Source organism: Notechis scutatus, chromosome 1 (assembly GCF_049901735.1).
Source record: "Notechis scutatus isolate UNSWTSFEM ecotype Mainland chromosome 1, rNotScu1.2, whole genome shotgun sequence".
NCBI lineage: Eukaryota > Metazoa > Chordata > Lepidosauria > Squamata > Elapidae > Notechis > Notechis scutatus.
In genome coordinates, this window is record NC_142009.1 from 88,982,973 (window position 1) to 89,004,283 (window position 21,311).

Sequence of the window (21,311 nt, forward strand, 5' to 3'; positions counted from 1 at the left end):
TTTCCACCTACTTTTGGGGAAGGGGGGAGTGCATCTTATGGAGCAAAAAATATACTATCTATTTTTAGGAATTACATGGAAACACTTTTTCCTTATAGTAGATGAAGAAAAGTTTGGCTTATAAAGTCTCACAGGGATATTTCTCTTTAATCATCTTATATATTTCACTATAAATAACATGTGAAAATATCCTTTTGAACTGTTGCTATCTGGTTACTATTTTCCTCTGAATTTTTATGTGTAACATAACAATCAGTCCAATATATTTTTCCCCAAACTGGGTTTCTTTCATCCTAAACTGTACTGCAGCATATGCAATATCATGCATATCTATAAAAAGTAGATAATTTTGAACTCAAAGGCACTTCCACCCAATAAGTGTTTTCAGTTTGCAGCCATTCATATTTCTGATGATCAAGAAGAATCTTTGGCTATTCTTTCATTCAGCTGAACATCTCAGAATTGGGCAAGACAGCCATGTCATGCTAGCTTAATTTGTTTTGTTGTGTCCTACCTTAATTTTGGAGCCCTGAAACTCAAAATCATGGTTTATTCAAGTGTTGTTGTTTTTTACCCCAGCAGCACTAATATTATCAAAAGCTACAGTACAACTTTTGTGCATTTTCTTAACAGACATTTGTTTGTTTATGTCAGAAGCATCACAATTAAAATAAGGCATACTATAAAATTTAAAATACAAGATTAAAACATGTAGAAACTAAACAGATCTTTCCCAGAAACTAGCAACTTTGTGTTCTGTCATACTGCCATGAGGTCTTCAAGTGTACTTTGATCAGGACACAAAGGGAAGGTATACATATAATTAACAGGTTATTTTTAATAAAAAACATTGAGGAATTTTTATTTATTAGTAACATTTACATCTATCTTTCTGCCCATTTGTGGCAAGACAGGAAAGTTACAAAAGGAACATTAAGTATTAGGACCCCATTAATAAAACATCATGAATGTAATGAGACTATTAAATAATAATTGAATTTAAATGAATACTTTATTTGGCCAAGTGTGATTAGACGTACAAGGAACTCATCTCCAATCAGAAGCACTCAGTATACTTGCATTATTATAATTAAAGATATACAGGATTCAGAAAACAATAAGATTGAGTTATTCTTAAATTGTGCTAAGCTCACAAGATATAGATATGACACATGAACAGTAAGTCCATATGGTTACTACTCTAGGTTAACTAATAAGGAAGATTGCTGATCTGCTCTTTCAGGAGGCCTATTAGAAACAAACATTTAAAATGAAACTTGTCAGTTGGCAAAGCAGAGGCTGGATATCATTAGGAACTGCTGGTATCATCTTGATACTCACAATGTGTTTCAGTACCTGAGCTACCATTTCTACGGTAGTAGATACCGTAATATAAATAATTATATACAGCTTTAGAGATTCTAGTTACAGGAATTTGGCTAGCATAGCTAAGTTTACTGATATTCATCTCAAATGTTTGCTATATGGGCTTTTTCATAAACAATAGGCTGATTATAAATATAGGGGAATGCAGTTACAAAAATTTCCTCCTTTGAAAGTGCTAGGCATATCTGGTTATTTATAGGTAAGTAGTTACATTTGATTCTGAATCACATATGCTGAATTACATAGAACTGATGTTGTGGTATAACTTCAAACTTGAAAATAATGGGGAAGTTGTTCTATTGGAATGCTTGAATTAAACAAGGGATAAAGATAAAAATCTATTGATTTTTCACTTTGTTTTAAATATTTTGAGATATTTCATTTTGACTTATCACATGTATATGCTGGCAATATATACAAATGAAGCATGTACTAACTGAACACTATGCCCTGTAGGCTTTAAAAATCTCCACGACACCTGCAGTTCTAACTTATTTATTTCCTTGACTGGAAACCAACAGTTCAATTTTATAAGGTATTAAAGGGTGACATAACAGTTAGTGTCATTTTTACATTTCAACTGTGGAAAGAAGGATTGGTGTATTAGCGTTTAGAGAATAAATGGATTTATTCATTAAAGTATTAAGTTTACTTCATATGATTAAAAAAATTGATTTAAAATATTATGTCAAGTTTGTTGAAGCCCTCAAATAATATTTAAAAATGAACATTAGATCCTTGTTTATTTCCCTAAAATTATATCTTATATATTATTAATGTTCTTATTTGGAGATATAAGCTGAATGGAATGGCAGATTATAATTTTTCTAAATAAGAAAGAAAAATTCTTCCATTCAGTCATGTCTGATTCTCAGAGATTGCCTAGAGAAGTCCCTACAGTTTTCCTGGCAATGTTTTTCAGAAGTGGTTTGCCATTGCTCCTTCCTAGGGCTGAGAATGTGTGGCTGGCTAAGGGTCACCCAGGTACCTGTGTGGCAGGCCTCTAGTGCTCATGGTCTCCTGGTTTCTAGGCTGCTACCTTAACCATTGCACCAAACTGGCTTTCAAATAAGAAAACAAGTAACAGTTAATCACATAAAACCAAAAGACTGAACCAATTGATTCATTGGTTGAACAATCAACATTAACTACCGTTGTTTATTTAAAAAGCCAGAGGTCATTTTATCATTATTTGAATAATTGCATTTGATGTTATGATGCATTAGTCATTGGGTCAGTTTCCCCTTTTGATACTAAATAATCAAACGGGAGTCAATGCAAACTAAGGTTAAGGAGGCAATCCCATCCATTAAGAAGCACTCTTCCTTTCAAAATATAAGAGTCTGCCAATCATGCCTATAGTATTGTATAAGAAAACTATATTCAGACCATCAAAGGCACTTACTGATAAAAGGTACACTTATGCTGCATTAAACATGAGCGGCTCATCATTCAAAGATAATTGAATGGGCAAGTAAATAGGCAAAATTCACTCAGCTAAAGTTTCTGGCAGGATTCAAAGCTAAAGAATTTTCAAAAGATTAACATGAAACAGTCGCTTGATATCCGATAGCTGTCAGAGCAGATATTCTTCAATACAGATCATTTATAAATGCATATGTTTCATTATATAGTTACTGTATCATTGTATAAAATGGACAAGTATGGAAAGGTGGGATGGATTTAAGTCTTAAATGATCTGAAAAATCAGCACAGCTGATTGTGAGCTCTAGCTCCCAAGTCATCTCTTGGGAAAACAATTGTAAAGAAAATGGTGTTCTCTAGGTATGTAAACCAGAATGGGAAAGTAGCCATTTGAAATAGAGCCTTGTTCTGTCCCAAGTGCCTCTTACTCTGCCCGTTATGTCAGATCAGTGTTTTCCCAACCTTGGCAACTTTAGGCTATGTGGACTTCAACTCCCAACATGCTGGCTAGGCAATTTGAGAAGTCCAGAGTTTAAAGCTGTCAAGGCTGAGAAACATTGCTTCAGACCCTCAGCTAAACTATCCTGCTTAGCACTGGTTTTTCCCATGTTTAATAACGCCTATGACAATTCATATCTGAAATAGCCATGCATGGATGCGAACTGATCACAAGATAACCCTAAGGGCTTTGCAAGCACCAGATATTCTGGGATTCTTCAGTACTAAGATGCAATCGCCAGGACTCAACAGCTGTGATGCCAACAAACATCCCTCTAAAACTAGCATCTGCTCTGAATAGAAAGGAACTTTGCTTGCATTTATACTGCACTGTGAGCTGTCTCAAAGGTGCTTTTTTCAAAGGCTAATTGGACTTTATAGTTTTTTTGTTTGAAACCCTTTTGCTTCTCACCTAAGAAGCTTCTTCAGTTCTAACTGACTGGTGGGGAATGGAAGGATTTACATATTTTACAGTCATCTGGTCATTTGGTCATCTTCACTGCATGTGAATGAGGCACCCTACATTATTCTATCTTTCTTTTGTAAGCACCATTGCAAGAAAATCTGGCCAGCTATGGTTTACATATGTGAAACCCTTACCATAGAGAGCACTTATTTGCTAGGTTTATATTCCCTCCTGTTCCAATTATCTGGAGGATATATATTAAGTTCATTTCCATGTTTCTTCAGGGATTGCATGAATGGATTATAATTATAGCAAGTGCAAGCCAATGGCTCTGCAAAAAGGGAAAATAAAGCATTTGAAGGCATGCCTCTATGTAATTCAGTTTATCAGCACAAATGGGCTTTTGTGGAGGTAAAGCTTCTGAAAGATCGTTAGAAAAGGATGTGGTTTCAAGAAGGAGAAATAAAAGGCAAGTAGTACGATAAGAGAATAGAAAAATCTGACAAAAAGGAACAAGAGGGACATTTTAGTACCACTAATATTATGCCACAGATAGCAACAATTTTCACATTTTGGGCCACTTCCTGGTGATGGGCCACACTGTTTTCCAAAGAACTTTAAGGAAAATGCTCAAGATTAGTTGGATGAAAGGAATTTAAGCACCAAACTAAAAAATACGCATACTTGGAGATCTCTTTTGAGAAGATCAGAAGCAACTGTCTACAAACTGGACCTGCCATGAGGAGATTATGAGATGCTACTAAGGCTCATGGAATTAGCTCACTACAGTTCTGTCCTGCTGATTGGGTGGAAGCAAACAATATAGAAAGAAACTATATGAACAGTATTTCTTTAGGATGTTAGAAACTGGGACAGAAAGATGGATCTCAACCTGAACAGATGACCCCATTAACTGTAGTCTGAGAGAAGCTCTCATTTTGTGGGCTGTGGAATCCAATAGAAATAAAAATTCAGGGCAGGAAGCAGAAATATATCATAGTTCTAAAAAGAATGCGTTTAGCAGATCATGCAAACTTTAACAAGAGAAGTTTATAACAAAATTTTGCTGAGGATGAGTGGCAAAAACCTTATGGCTAAACAGCAAAATATTAGAGACAAAAATATGCATGACAAAGAAAGTGGCAGTGAGGCCAAATGACCTTCAAGTAAATATAATAGAGAAATTAGGAAGATGCACTATTCATAGCATCCAATACCTATATACTAATGCATGCAGGGGAAAAAAACCCAGGATGAAATTAAGATCTGAAGTCCTAATGGAACATCTAATGTATTCTTGTCTTGCTGATATGTAATTTCTGAAGAGATGGATTATATAATTTTTTATACTAGATTTAATCCTGATCGATAAGAATGAATTCAATGAGTTTGAAATTCATGGGTTTAGTCAGACATGTATTAGATTCCCCCCCCCCCCCATGACCATAAGGATGCTGCAACGGTTTTAAGAGTGAAAAACGGTCATAAGTCACTTTTTTCAGTGCCGCTGTAACTTTGAATGGTCACTTGACTAAATGAACTGTTGTAAGTTGAGGACTATCTGTACATTAACCTCAGGTCTGGGATCAAAGCTAGGTCTTTTTGAGCAGGGTCCTCAACCACCGGGCCGCGGACCGGTCCCGGTCCGTGGAGCACTCTGTACCGGGCCGCAAAGAAAAAAAATGGCGGCTTTCTTCGTCTTCGGTGAATGCTGCTGGGATCGGGGATCAAGGACACAAATGAAAGAAGGGGAGGGAGGAAGCAACCGAAGCCTGTCCTGCTCTCTGGCTCAGCAGCTCTCGGTTTCCTCCCGCCTCGTTCCTCTCTCAGTCGCTCTCTCGCTGCTCCACCAGCCCAGGAAGAAACTGCTTCAAAGAAGCCGGGGGTGGCTTTTCCTGTCGCCGCAGCTCCTCCGAAGCACCCGTTTACCCCCACCCCGCCCGTTTGGGAGCAGCTTCGGCTGAGAATAATAACTATTTGCCTCTTTTTATCAGCCGAAGCTGCTCTGAAACGAAGGCAGGCAGGCAGGCAGGCAGAACGGAGCACTGTGGATTGAACGCGCGCGGGCGGGCAGGGTGGGGGTAAGCGGGCGCCGGAGGAGCTGCGGCAACAGGAAAAGCCACCCCCCGCTTCTTTGAAGCAGTTTCTTCCTGGGCTGGTGGAGCAGCGAGAGAGCGACTGAGAGAGGAACGAGGCAGACACCTGAGGGAGGGAGGGAGACACCTGAGGGATGGGGCTGAGGGAGGCAGGGCCGAGGCGCTCCTGAACTTGGTGGTTTGCTGGCAGACGTTTATTACCCGACTAGGTAACAACATCAGATGTTACCTAGTCAGGTAATGAAACGTCTGCAAGCAAACCACCAAACTGGATTCTCCCCGGTCCTTGAAAAAGTGTTTGTGCTTGAAACTGGTCCCTGGTACAAAAAAGGTTGCGGACCACTGTTTTTGAGGACTTTTCAGAGTCCCAGGAGAGAGGCTGGATCCTTATCTTGGAGTGGGGGCACAGAGAAGGCACATTTTCTTAGTCCCGCAAAATGACAATGTTTAATAGTGGTGAACCTGGGGTGCACGTGCTGTGGGGAACATATCTGGCAGGGAGAATTGATTGGAGACAGTCAGTCCCTGAGATATGCAGTCCCTATGTCATGCAGAGTAATAGCCAACACCTTACATCACACTTGGAAGTCAACTAGCAACCAATGCAGCTTGAGTAACAGTGCCGACATATAAGCATAACAACATTACTATATTGTTTGCACTGCACTACTGCAAGACAGTTGCTTCTTTCCCTTGACAGTTGAGGTCATTGTGCATGCTTAAGACAATGGTCATCATTTAAAGTTAAATAAATAAAATAGCTGGAGAAATTAAAAGAAGATACCTAAAATGAAGTTTCCCCAGTCTGCTTCATTAAAAACAACCATTCAAAATTTAAAATTAAGACAGCTGTCCTTAGTTGAAATACGTTGATGCTTATTTTTTTACCAGACTTGCATTTGTTGGATTTATAAATCATTTACCAGGTTTTTATTATCTTAGAGAAAATTAAATATTAAAAGAAGAGCTGGCATTAAATCACAATAAGAGAATAGTATAAAAAACATCCGAGAGCCAGTTGCATCGTCAAAAAGGAAGGATATGAAAATGGCCAATAAAGGTAGCTTACATCACAATCTTACCTTATCTTATATACAATCGTAATAACTGAGCTAGTTTGGACTAGCGTTTAAGGCACCATGTAGAAATTGGGAGACTGTGGGCATGAAGCCAGCTGGGAACCCATGGGCCAGACACTCTCCCTCAGATCTAAGAAGCAGACAAGGAAGGGCAAATCTTGCCCTCAAAAGTACAGGGACGTGTCCAGGAGAGAAGCAACCTGAAATTGAGGAGAAATTTTCTGACAGGGAGAACAATCAACCAACAGAACAGCTTGCCTTCAGACGTTGTGGGTGCTTCATCTCTGAAGGTTTTTAAGAAGAGACTGGACAGTCACTTGTCTGAAATGGTATAGGATCTTCTCCTTGAGCAGGAGGCTGGACTAGAAGACCTCCAAGGTCCCTTCCAGCTCGATTCTGATCCAATCTACACTTACTCAAAGGCACAAAAGTAGTGAATACTACCAGAGAAGTGTTACAAGATATTCTCAAGCGATTCTCCAAAGCCCCTGAAGGCAGGACAAGAAGCAATGGATGGAAACTAACCAAGGAGAGAAGCAACCTAGAACTAAGGAGAAATTTCCCAAAAAGTTAGAACAATTAAATGCCTCCAGAAGTTGCGGGTGCACCAGCACTGGAAGTTTTGAAGAAGCAACTGGATAACCATTTGTCCGAAATGGTGGTATAGGGTTTCCTGTCTGAGTAGCGGGTTGGACTAGAAGACCTCCAGGGTCCCTTCTGTTATTCTTTCCCTCCCATTTCTAAACGGTGGGATGCCTGCCTTTGACATAATTTTGCTTGTCCATACATCCCACCGCCTTTCCCGTCGAAGAGGGCGCCTTTAACGAGTCTGCAGCCTTAGACAAACCACCCTCTCGCAAAACACTGTTACCCAACCCGTGTGTAATTGCAACCACCCCCAGACCCGAGACAACCCCGTTCCGCAGAAAGGCAGACCTCAAAGCTTCGCTGGCGGAAGCAGCGGGTCCGCCGATCATGTGACTCGGCATCATGTGACTCGGCGGGCGGTGTGGGAAGCAGAGAAGCGAAGCGGGAAACGTTGGGAGTTTAGTCTGGGTTCTTATGGCTGAGCCGGACGGTTCACCCCTTCTCCGGCGGGAGTTTCCTCGCTTCTTGCTGCTCATCTTCCTCCTGCTCCCCTCAAGGGCCCAGGCTGGCCGCTACGACCCCACGTGGGAGTCTCTGGACTCTCGGCCGCTTCCGACCTGGTTCGATGAAGCCAAGTTTGGGATTTTCATCCACTGGGGTGTTTTTTCCGTGCCAAGCTTCGGCAGCGAGTGGTTTTGGTGAGGTTCCCCCCTCTGCCAGCTCTGGCACGCGTTTTCTCTGACTTCTCCTCCCTTGTTTTACTACCCGCCTCGGTGGTTTAGGATTCTTCTCTGCTGTGAAGACGGGCGTAAACGAAACGGGCATGAGTTGCTCTGAATCTCATTGCAATTCCCCCCACCCACCCCTTGGGGTAATGTGAGAATCCTGCTCACACCAAAGGACTTGCCCCCTTCTACTCCTGATCCGAAACACTCTACAGACCCTGGAGGTTTGGAAATCATGGGTGTTTGCCGAACACTTTTGAAGATTCAGGGAGAGGCACCCATAGGCGTTGTATTGCCTATCCCCGTTTGAAAATGAAAATCTTACATAGCAGGATTCCAGCTAACAATCTCAGCTGACTTCATTATTCTTGGGCCTTTGGAGAACTCTCTCATTCTTAGTTCTGGTTGGGCAACTTCTGCTTTTGTTTCTGTTTTTAATTTAAAGGTTTGTGTATGTGTGCATGATAGGGAAGCCTCGTGTATGCAGAAATGCCTGCCTTTGACATAATTTTGCTTGTTCTCGTAAGGATAAATAACAACATTGATTTTGAAGTGTAGTTTATGGGTTAAATGTTAAGATGTGAATAACTCAGTGTGAACACTGGAAGTGGGTCAAAGAACAGAACTAGAGGTCAAGCCAGGAAGTTGAAACCATTATCAAACCAGGCTCTGCTTGCCTGGAAGGATTTTCCTGTCCAAAGGGCTTTATAATAATATAATAAACCCTGCTGTTTATTATATTATAATAACATAAGAAATCCTGCTGTCACTTTGCTTTCGAATACACATAGTTTAAATCAGCAGTCAGTTTCTTGGTACCTTATTTCCTAGAGGAATTACTCTCATAGCAGATTGGCTCTACACCAGGTATGAACAATATTCTGATCCAGAATGCAGTGGCACACAGTTTGCAATGCATCGATATTTATCCATATGACACCATTGTTGTACAAGATGCACGGGCTCCCTGTAGACTTCCGAATGCAATTGAAGGTACCACCTTTAAAATCCTGCATGGCATAGGACCATCCATCTCCAATGGTTTCAACTATAGGACCCAGCCTTTGTTGCAGTACCTATGCTATGAAACAGCTTCCCTCCGAGAGTGGATAAACTGATCCTATTGACCTTCTGGAAGGTTGCAAAGACCTGGTTTTTCCCTCAGGCATTCATAGATTGATTATGTGCCATCAACTCAGTATTGTCTCCTAGGAACCATATAAACATTTTTCCCCATCATAATCTATCCTTAATATGGTATTTCATGTCTTCCAAAGTTACACTTATTGTCACTATAACTGACTACATTCAATTTGCTACTGGTCATCTTATTTATTTCCATATTTCCCAGCATCCTTCCCCAGTGTTCTTGGGAAAGTTAGCAAATTGAACCAAATTATACTCTGCTTATCTCAAACTTTAGATTTTTATATTTAGCATCTAAAGTTATGTTTCCAGAATTCTGTGGGCTATCAATCTTTGAATTTGATTCATTCAGAGAACACATATTGAGATTATCTGAAAAATTATTTTAAAATACTGGTCTGCACTTGCACAAAATCTGTTCATATAGTAGTGTGTTCAAAACGTGTAGGGATTTGCTCCTGTATATCTTTGTTAGTCCTTCTGTCATTGTATGCAGATACACGGGATGTTGTTCCTTTGCAGGTGGTATTGGCAAGCAGAAAAGAAGGAACCTTATGTAACTTTTATGAAGAAAAACTACCAACCTGGATTCACTTATGAAGATTTCGCCCCTATGTTTACAGCTGAGTTCTTTGATGCCAACCAGTGGGCAGATATTCTGAGTGCTTCAGGTGCCAAATACGTCGTCTTGACTTCAAAACATCATGAAGGTAAAGTGACCATAGTTCTTTTGGATCTCAGTTGGCTCAATTTAGTTATTTTAGCAGATTAAAGGCTTGGGTAAGATATCCTCATTATATTCTAAAGAAAAAGATGACTGAAAATAATGTTATGATAAGCCAGGATGATGATGAAGAAGATGAAGATGATGTAGTGGAAGAAACCAGGCAGCAGGTAGCAGAAGCAGATAGCCGTATCTTAGAAGATAAGTTGAATTGGCTCTGGTTGATATTTGGATACAGAATTACTGGAAAATCTCAAAAGTTAAAAAAATTTCATGGAAGAAAGCAATGGCAAGCCATTTCTGTAACCCTTACATTTCTGTTAAAAGGATTCCAGTTCAATATCTTTACATCCTTCCAAAAAGCCAAAACAGCTTGGCATGTGTGATAATCTGTAAAGGATGGAGGTATATGTCATGTTGGGCCCAAAATAAGCATATTGTGTGCCTAGTATGATGTATTAATAAATCACTTATATCTTACACTTTCTCCTATGATACTGCAGAGAGGTCAAAAGAATATAGGACAAGTGATGCTGTATCATCTAGTTATAACTTGTATCAGTATCCAAATTTAGATCACCTTGTTGAAGATGCCTTATACAACGCAGTCTCATTCGTCTCATATCAGGGGATAACAGTGGCAAAAAAAAAGCGAAACAAAAGTTTCCAGAACACATACTGTACACATCCAAAATAGTTAATTCCTAACCATTTTCTTTCTTTGAGCAGGTTTTACTCTGTGGGGGTCAAAATATTCCTGGGCTTGGAACAGTGTGGATGTGGGACCAAAACGGGACCTAGTAGAAGAGTTAGCTACATCCATTAGAAAGCGGACAAGCTTACGTTTTGGGCTATATCACTCATTGTTTGAATGGTTCAACCCTCTCTTCCGTGATGATTGTGCTAGCAAATTCAAGAAACAACAGTTTCCAAATGTCAAAACTCTCCCAGAACTTTATGAGATTGTGAACCGATATCAGCCAGAGATTTTGTGGTCAGATGGCGATGGGAATGCTCCAGATACTTACTGGAACAGCACTGCCTTCCTCGCATGGCTTTATAATGAGAGGTATGTGTTATTTTCATATTGATATAGTGCATTTTGCCTAAATATTTAGAAGGAAATTGCGTTCTAATCATAATACGTTGTATTATTGATTGCTTTAAGCTCGAATCCTGGTTCACATTGCTCCCTTATTTTTAAATAGTACTAGGATTAGAGTATTGCTCCTAAAATAATGTAATTGGATTCTATGATCTAAAACAGTGGTGTCAAACTGAAGGCCTGCGGGCTTAGATCTGACCCACAGGGTCAGCCTGGAAACAGCAAAGGACCGGCCCGCGGTGCCTTTGCCAGCAAAAATTGAGCTTGTGGGGCTGTGCAGGGCTCTATTTTAGCTGGCAGAGGGCTGCAGGAGGCCGTTGCGGCCTAAAACGGGGCACGGGAGAGCTGCATGTGGTCCCCCTGGGCTGTGTTTCACTGGCAGAGGGCGAGCAAAACAAACTAAAAACAAAAAGAGAAATGTTACCTCTTTTGAATTTGAATATGCAAGAAGGGACAGGAAAGGGAAAGAGGAAAGACAAAGAAAAGGAAAGATGGGAAGAGAGCAAGGAAGGAAAAACAAGGAAAGAGGAAGAAGAAAGAAGAAAGAGGAAATAGAAAAGGAAGGAAGGAAGGAGGGAGGGAGATTATAATGAGAGTGAGTGAGGGTCTCAGGGAAGTCCTGCCTTAGCACTTGGCCACCACAGGTGCCCCCGACATGAGTGACGTTGAGCTGGCCATGCCAACCTCTGGCCACGCCCACTCTAGCCCTCTGAGGTCAAACACAACCCTGATGCAGCCCTCAATGAAATCAAGTTTGACACCCCAATCTAAAACAATATTTTGATGGAAAGAAAAAAATTAAACATTTCACATGTCACTTAGGAATATTTCTTGTGACCTTCAATCACAGCCAGCTTTGGAGAAAATCTGGCCCTCTCTTCACAGAGCTGCCACATAATTTAATCTCTGAGTTGCTTGCATAGTTTATACTGTTGTAATGGGTTAGAGTAGCTTCCCTGGGCTTTACTGTTGAAGGCAAAAAACTGAAATGCAACCTTATGATGCATTTAGGCAGTAGTTCCCAACAGGCTCTGGATTAAATCTCTTTTAGCAGGGTGGGGGAAAGGAGGGAGTTATGCATTAAATTGCTAATTCATCCTGGCACTAGTTGAAGCCTTATCTTCCCAGCCATTAAAATTTCTTTTAGAACTTCAAACCATTTATTTTGTTGCCGGTTTTACTCTAGTTTTATGTGTTGCATTTCATTACTACTGTATTTTTATTACTGTTCTTGCAGCTTCTTATCTTGGTTTTATGATGCTTTTTTCATTAGTTCTTTATCTGGCATTTTATGTTCTCAATTTGTAGTGGCCGAAGAAATTCAGATACAGGATGAATTAGCAATTTAATGCATAACTCCCTCCTTTCCTCCACCCTGCTAAAAGAGATTTAATCTAGAGCCTGTTGGGAACTACTGCCTAAATGCATCATAAGGTTGCAACTCCTGCATTTCAGGTTTTGCCTTCAACAAACATTGTTCTTTCTATTTGCAAAGATTTGCCGTTCTACTGTGTTATGTTTATATTTACTGTTTTAACTCTGATTTTATATTTAATTATCTTGTGTTTAAAACATTTGAAATATACTTATGTATCTTTTCTTTTTGTATACTGAGAGTATTTGCACCAAGACAAATTCCTTGTGTGTCCAGCCACACTTGGCCAATAAAGAATTCTATTCTATTCTATTCTATTCTATTCTATTCTATTCTATTCTATTCTATTCTATTCTATTCTATTCTATTCTATTCTATTAAAAATAGGCCCCCTAAAGACCAAGTATTAGACAACCAAGAGAACTGGCACTTCTTCAAAATTGATGGAGAAGCAATGGATTTAAAACTGGCATTTCTAGAAATTCTAACCCAAGAATTTATAATTGTTTTGAGAAACGTATGTTTTCTGGAAATGTGTCAGAATGGCAATATATTACTTGGCAGAGACTTTCAGAATAGCAAATTACATGTGTTAAGTTCTTCTTTGCCCTTTGTTAACAGTAACCATGCTTATGTACTTTGAGTATTTTCAACCTGAAAACCTCATGTATGTGAGAAGTTTGCCTTAATTATTATGTCCCTTTTAATATTACTTTTGCTTGAAGAAAGAGAAGGGCCAAGACTAGTGGTATAACCACACTGCCCAGCATCTCTCACATTGCCACAGGAGCTGAGGTGCAGAATTCCCATCACTAAGTGACAGGGTTGCACAATGTTGTGCTATACAACTGTATTCCTTAGCAATGGAAATTCTAGCCCCGATCATCTTTGTAACCTGAAGATTATTTGTATGATAGACAAACAGACAGAGACTGATCTGATTGTCTATCATACATTTGGGAATAAAGGATCTATTTTTTTAGTTCAGTTGAAGTAAGTTTCCCCATAGCCTGAGTTTTCTCTCAAGTTTATTTCTTACATTCAGTGAAGAGTATAAGTGAAGAAATGTGCCTGCAGGTTTGATTTGGTACTACATACCAACAGTGTATTTTAAATTTTCAGCCCTGTTCAGAAAACAGTTGTAACAAATGATCGCTGGGGCGCTGGCACAATATGCAAACACGGCGGGTTTTTCACGTGTGCAGATCGATACAGCCCTAAACATCTTTTGTCCCATAAGTGGGAGGACTGTATGACAATTGACAAGAAGTCTTGGGGATACCGAAGGGATGCACAATTAAGTGATTATCTGACTATTGAAGAGCTCATACAGGTAAGGCAATTGAAAATGGTACCTGTAATTGTATGGGGACTACTAGTTCTTATTTTTCTCAAAAACATTAATAGCTTATTTCAAAAATGTAACAAATTATACATTTAGTTAGAATAACTAATTAACAGAACATCTTACTGTCCTCGTGCATATCCTGTACATAGGTCAGGAAGCAATAGTATGGACAGAATATGGTGTAGTAGATTGGTTCTAGGTTGGCAAAGGAGTGAGACAAGGCTGTATCTTATCCCCTTATTTATCAAACCTATATGCTGAATACATATTAAGGATAGCTGGATTGGAAGAAAATGAATGTGGTTTTACAATTAGAGGAAGACACATCACTAATCTGCCCCAAGCTAATGATACTATTCTGATAGGTGAAAACACAAAGAATTTGTAAGCTCTAGTAATAAAAATCAAGAGCACAGTGAAAAAATGGGACTAATATTAAAGATGACAGGTAGAGAATCAGCCTCAGAATGGACAATGAAGAGAATGAATAGCTTCTGCCTTTTAGCATCAATTATCAACTGTTCCAGATCCAGCAGAAGTAAATCACAGATTTGCATTTGGTAAAGTAGCAATAAAGGCCTTGGAAAATATGTTCATATGCTAGAATACATCTACAGTTATCAGACTTGTGCAGGCAGTGTTTTTCTCTGTAATAAATGAAGGTTTCTATGGAAGTAAAAATTGTAATTTAAATAAGTAGACTAGAAGGAGTATTGATATTTTAGAATTTTTGTGTTGTAAAAGATTTAAAAATTCGTTGTTTAATGAAGAGAACAAACAGATGGATCATCAAAAAGATGAACCCAAAGTTCCCACATGAGGCACAGATCACTAGCCTCAGATTGATAGAGTAAAATCCAAGATCTAGCCCTTTGGAGAAATCTGTAATGTTGGGACAGCAGGATGACTAGCAGTAAAGTGGATGGATTCATTTACAGCAATGGCTTCACTATTGGAAGACCTGAAGGAGTAGGTTGAAGACAGATTATCCTAGATAAAATCTATTTATGTGGTCAATAAGTATCAACACAGATTATAAACTATTTTATAAACTAATTACACCCTACAGTTTGTTATCCTAGAGCAGGGGTGTCCAACCTTGGCAACTTTAAGACTTGTGGACTTCAACTCCCAGAATTCCTCAGCCAGCTTTGCTTTGCTGGCTGAGGAATTCTGGGAGTTGAAGTCCACAAGTCTTAAAGTTGCCAAGGTTGGACACCCTGTCCTAGAGGTTGCAAAAAGTACTGAAATAGGAATATTTCCCATCTTTTCATTGCCTTCTCATCTTTTCTCCCCAGTTTCACTCCACAGTTTACTCTTTCTGTTTTGGTTTGTTTCTTTGATTTGTATGAGAAACTTTGCAAATACAGGATGTAGGTACTATACAATCTAATTTTGAACCATTCTCTTATTGATGTCACATTACAAAATTTAAGCCTGAGTATTATGTGATTGATTTTTTCAAATACAAAGAGAAGCTAGAATATATTCAGTCAGTTTTTGCTAGCCAATTCCCAAAGAGCATCCAGATTCATTCAAAATCCTGATCTTTTAAATCCATCATTGGCTTAGCTCAATGTGTGATCCACCCTGTATCACCTGTTTGTATAAAGTTTAAGATGCTGTACTGGAAATTTATTTTATGTTCATTCATTAGGTCAATTCCAATAAGAAACAAATTTCTCCCAGCAGAAGCCTTGAGGTTATTTCTTTGAGCAATTTAGCAGTACAAGAAGTTCCTCATAATCCTGAATATGTTATTCTGTAACATCATAATTTCAGCCTTGGAAAGAAGCTATACAAATGCTTAAAATATGTTTTTACCAGTTTACTTTTTTATGAATTCAGTGGATTTTAAACAGATATAGGGATGGGAACTTTGCAGTTTTAATCTGTAAGTAATCTGCTATATATGTATCCCTCTAGAGAACATAGATCTGTTCTTCAGCAAATGAGCAAAAGGAAACACCAGGAAGTAAGAGAAACTTCACCTATTAGGTAGTTGAACAGAGCTGACCAATAGGGCGAAAGGACAATGTAAAGTACAGAACAGGATGTTGATGAGCTCATGAATAAGAAGTTTGTAGTGATTCATAGAATTGTCAACTCCACTTGAATAGTTGTACTTTGCTTCAACCTATAGCAGTGCACTGGCAGCATTGTAACAAAAACTGATTAAAACCGGAAAAACTCAAAACGGATATTTTGAATTTTAGAATCTTGTGTTGATAATTTTCCTAAATTGTTTCAGCAACTTGTAGAGACAGTAGCATGTGGAGGAAATCTTTTGGTGAATATTGGGCCCACCCATGACGGTCGCATTCCTATTGTATTTGAAGAGCGTCTGAAGCAAATGGGGACTTGGTTGGCATTGAATGGTGAAGCTATTTTCAACACTACACCTTGGCGAGCCCAAAATGATAGTATAACATCAGGAGTCTGGTGAGTTTATGAGATCAGTGATCTGGATAATATTAAAATAACTAAGTAGTCTTAAACATATGTAAAATGAACAAGATTTACTTGTGAGTAATCTGGGCCTCATGTTGCAATCATACAGGTAGGGTGATATTGTTAAAACTGGGTAAGATTGCACCTGAATTTTTATATTTAGATGACTGCAAAAGTGGGAGAAAACCAAAATAGATGCTCAGCTGAAGATGAACAGTTACAATTTCCTATTATTCACATTGACCTGGCTTTGAATATACATAAAAAATTGCTGCTCGACATTTCATCAGTTGAAAGTGCTCTGAAAACATTAATTTGCAGATAACATAGTTTTTAAAAATTCTGTCAGAAATAAGAATGTGCAGGGCAGTAATGATTAGATAAAAAGCTGCATTTAAAATTAACTAAATTATAAGGAAGCATGCCTTTCTTATTTGTTTCAGTGTTAGATTTAATGGTAGAAGTGAGAGATTTACACATTTAGATGTTTCCAGTAGGATTGTTTATTTATGGATTGGTAGATTATTGGCTAGAGACATCAATTGCTAATGCATACTTGTATGATTTCTAATATATTTTGAAAGAAGTAGATATAAGGGCCAAACATAGGTGGGAGGGACACTATTTATTCTGATCCAAATTAATCACTTCCTGAGACGGCTGTTTGCTTCAAGATGTGATTTCAAGATGTGCTTCCTTCCTGATGTAAGATAACAACCCTAGATTGGTATAATATGTTCCAGAATATGCCCTGGCTCCCATCATCTCCAATCTGCTACTTATTAGGACTTCAGTACATATACTTCAATATTAGTGTTACTAGCATTTCTAAAAACTGCAAGCTATTAAAAACATTTTCTTCACAAAAAATAATGCAATTTTAGAACATTTAATGATCAAGTATTGGTAAACTATTAGATTATTTGTCTGTGGAAATAGTCATCACAAAACTCAATCGTCATTGCATTCTCTCTTCACATATCAGCTCTCCCCATTTGGGATAAGAAGCAGGGCGGCAGTCATCTGTTTTTTCCCCTTAGATTTTCCTCTTCCTCAAAAAAACCAAAAAAAAAACCCCAAGTATCATACTGTAATTGTTCCTGGCAAGCGATTTAATGTTTAAAAATATCTGTTATAGTTTTATTACTGTTACTTCTCAAAGGTCTTGGAAAGATTTGTATTCTGAAAGACTGAAGATACATAATAGAATAAAATCTCCCCATCAGGTACACATTCAAACCAAAAGAAAACATTCTGTATGCCATTTTTCTTAAGTGGCCATCTTCAGGAACTCTGTCGCTGGGTGAACCAAAAGCCGTTCTTGGGAAAACAAAGGTAAGTGATTCTGATTATAGCTGAAGACATCAGAAAATGTCAATAGGCAGCCTCTTTGCAAACTATAGATTTTTTCATATTGACCCACTCATTCTTCCAATGCATAGGGGTTGTTATATCTATCTTTTTGGGGTTGGGGGAGCATGGACTTTTAAGATTGTTTTTACTGCTGCTTAGGTGGAACTTTGGAGAAATAGTTAGCACTAGCATACAGAACACACTATGTCAGACTGGACTGTGTAAGTACCACAACAAACTGATCTTTCAGTAAATCAGAAACATCTGATAATTGATGTAACTGCTCATCTCTATCAACATGTCCTATTCCACGCTCCAATTTCCTTTCAGAAATCTAAATGGGAAACTAGAATGTGTAATAAGTTTCAGGAACCAAATAGTCTAGCCATGAGTGGTTTCATAGCGCTGAGACAAAAACCATAATAGTACAGGGTAGCAATAACAAGTTCACATAATAGAATGACTTATTTCAAGTACGCTTAAACCAAAAATGACTTATACTCCTGTAGCCAAAACAAATTTTATTTCAGTGGAAGAAGTTCAAAGGAATTGGGCATCCTAGAACTTTATTTGGGCATGTAATTTAGCAATCTCTGTGCATGAAATTTAAGTCACCACTAAGCAAATGTACAGAACACTGCTAAATTTACATAATGGCTTTTTTTTTTAACTTAATATGCTATGTGGAAGGTAGATGAAAAAACAGAGTTTTAGACTATCAAATCAAGATAGCATTAGCCACTACTACTGTGGCTGAGCATGGTATATGGACAGAGATCCATATTTTAGTTCCTGGTTTGTTTTTGTGGCTCAATGTCTGTAGAGATTCTCAGTTGTCCAGGTCATAGTTGCCCCAAAGGTGCTTTCTTGCAAAAGGCAACTGGACTTTCTTGTTTTGCTTTAAGACATTTCACTTCTCATCCAAGAAGCTTCTTCAGTTCTGACTGAATGGTGAAGAATGAAAAGGTTTATTATATTCCTTGCAGTCACCTGGTTGTTAGCTCTTTCTGAGAGTTGTTGAAGCCACTTGGAGGTTTATCTGTGCTCCCAGGGTCACCTAAATCCTGTAGTCTGCAATTCTCTACCATTCAGTCAGAATTGAAGAAGCTTCTTGGATAAGAAGTGAAATGTCTTCAACCAAAGCAAGAAAGACCAGTTGCCTTTTGAAAGAAAGTACTTTTGGGACAACCATGACCTGGATGACTGAGAATCTACAGAGATATTTAGATACCTACTTTGTGATGAACTCCCTTTGAACGGTGTGGGAATTTGAATGGATTTCCAGGGACTATAGGATTGAAACACCAATTAACATATTTCTACTTTAAATTGTACTTCAAACAACCCATGATTTTGTGTAATCCATGAAAGCAGCTAATTATTTCTTCTTATTGCACATGAATCCATTTTTCATTTGAAAATGTTTCTTCCTACTTTCCTCCCATTTATAATAGTTTTTTAAAATTTCAGGTGAAACTAATAGGATACGAAGAATCATTGCCCTGGATTTCTATGGGAGAAAAAGGAATGATGGTGGCTGCACCTCTGTTGCCATTCAATAAATATCCCTATCAGTGGGCCTGGACTCTACAGCTTACTAATGTACAGTAGTGATAGAATCTTCCTCTGCTGAATTTTTGTAACTGAAGAAATAAGGATAGATTTAAAATAGAAAATAATTCAGGCACCAATCTTCTTTTCTTCTCTTAATACTTTTAAAGCAAAGTTGATGGAAGAATGCATATAGCAATCACAAAAGCTGAATAGGAAAGGTTAAGTAAATTGACATTGTCCAGTGAATGCTGAGTTATTGAAATAGCAATAAGCACTTTTATACTGCTTCACAGTGCTTTACAGCCCTTCTCAAATGGTTGACAGAGTCAGCATATTGCCCCCAACAATCTGGGTCCTCATTTTACCGACCTTGGAAAGATGGAAGGCTGAGTCAACCTTGAGCCCATGAGATTCGAACTACAGAACTGCTGGTAGCCAGCAGTCAGCAGAAGTAGCCTGCAGTACTGCATTCTAATCACTGCACCACCATGGCTCTTAACAGAAGTATTGAAGTTTATGATGTTAAATATAGCTCTTAATACAATCTATCTTTTGTGAAACAGAATACCAAATTGAGTGAAAGAAGTTACCACGGGAGTTTCAGAATTGTTTTAAAATTGAGGCTTTAATCTTTCCCCTAACAATATACTTTTATTCTAATTATTTTGAATACCTCAGAAGATTCCAAAGAGATTAGAAAATTGTCTACTGGCACTTAGATCTTAGTTTTGAGGAGATAAAAGTGATCTAGTATTCTGGTATACATGTTTAAAGCCCTGCATGGGATGGGTGCAGGCTACTTGGACCGTCCCAATGAGACTGGCCCACCTCATGCGCGCCAACAGACAGGTTATACTACAGATCCTGTCAGTTAAGGAATTCTGGCTAGTGGGATCCAGGAGAAGAATTTTATGCCATGGTTCCTGCCCTCTGAACATTTTATACCCTGAAGCAAGATTGGCTCCCACTCTTCCTGACTTACTCTCCTGACTTAGAACCTGAAGACCTGACTCTGCCAGATGGCTTGGGAACTTAAAGGGGAAACTTCACACTAGATGTGTTTGACTAAAACCCGTTCCCACCTCTTCCCATGCTTCAACCCCCTCCTTTGCCATCTTGTGTTAATGATTTTATCTGTTGTATTCTTTTATAAATGATGATTTTAAATGTTTTTATAATGTTTTTATGTTGCAAGTCACCCAGAGTGGTCGGATATGAGATAAGCAGCAAATAAATTGCATAATAAATAAATATAGTGGTTATAGAAAGTCCTGCTAAACACAGCCCTGTTAAAATGCCAGGTTTTTAAGATGTAAAAAAAAAATCAGACCAAGATTATTTCAGATTTTTCCCCTATCTTTAATAGAACACATAAGCTGTACAAATCAATTGAAAAGCAAACTAAAAGCTTTTCGGGGGGGAATTAATAGCTTACAATAACATGGTTGGATAAGGGCACACACCCTCCTATAAGTAGGGACGTGGCTATGTTCAGAATTAACTGATCACATTCAAATTATGGCTAGAATAGTAGTACACAGTAGTGATTAAAGTGACCGATCAAGCCCATTTTCAATTGTTCTAGTACGATTTTTTGACATATACTCTGTTGCCTCTTACAGCAAACAACAACTATTAGTTTAAAGGTGTGCACACTTATGCAACCACGTTATTGTATGTTTGTTTTTTGTCCCTGAAAGATTTCAGTTTTTCAACTGAATTGTACAGCTTGTATTTCGATGAAAGTTGGAAAAAATTCTGAAGTAGTTTATCTTGGTCTTTTTTTAAAAAAAAACCTGATGTTTTAATAGGGCTATATAGCCTTTCTACATGCACTCCATTTCCAGGTGACCTAGTTCATATTTTAAAATACATCGGATGAAAAATAAGTTTTTAATCTAAATGTTTATAATATATGTCTGTGCAGAGCATCAGTAGTGAAATTGTCTAAAACAACTTCAAAAGGAATAAATTCACTTTGAGATTTAGCTACTGTTACCTTGTATTGTTACATTAGATCTTTTATTATTTGTATCAACTGATTTCACTGCA

At 38.3% G+C, this 21,311-nt stretch overlaps 1 protein-coding gene across 1 annotated transcript; it reads left to right on the forward strand.

Moving 5' to 3' along the window:
* The first annotated feature begins 7,901 nt into the window (after positions 1-7,901).
* Positions 7,902-21,247, forward strand: FUCA2 (alpha-L-fucosidase 2). Its single transcript, XM_026666199.2, has 7 exons — positions 7,902-8,176; positions 9,872-10,059; positions 10,803-11,142; positions 13,676-13,886; positions 16,153-16,343; positions 17,579-17,687; positions 19,176-21,247. The coding sequence occupies exons 1-7, from the start codon at positions 7,953-7,955 to the stop codon at positions 19,314-19,316; spliced, it is 1,404 nt and encodes a 467-aa protein (XP_026521984.2). The 5' UTR covers positions 7,902-7,952; the 3' UTR covers positions 19,317-21,247.
* The last annotated feature ends 64 nt before the right edge of the window (positions 21,248-21,311 follow it).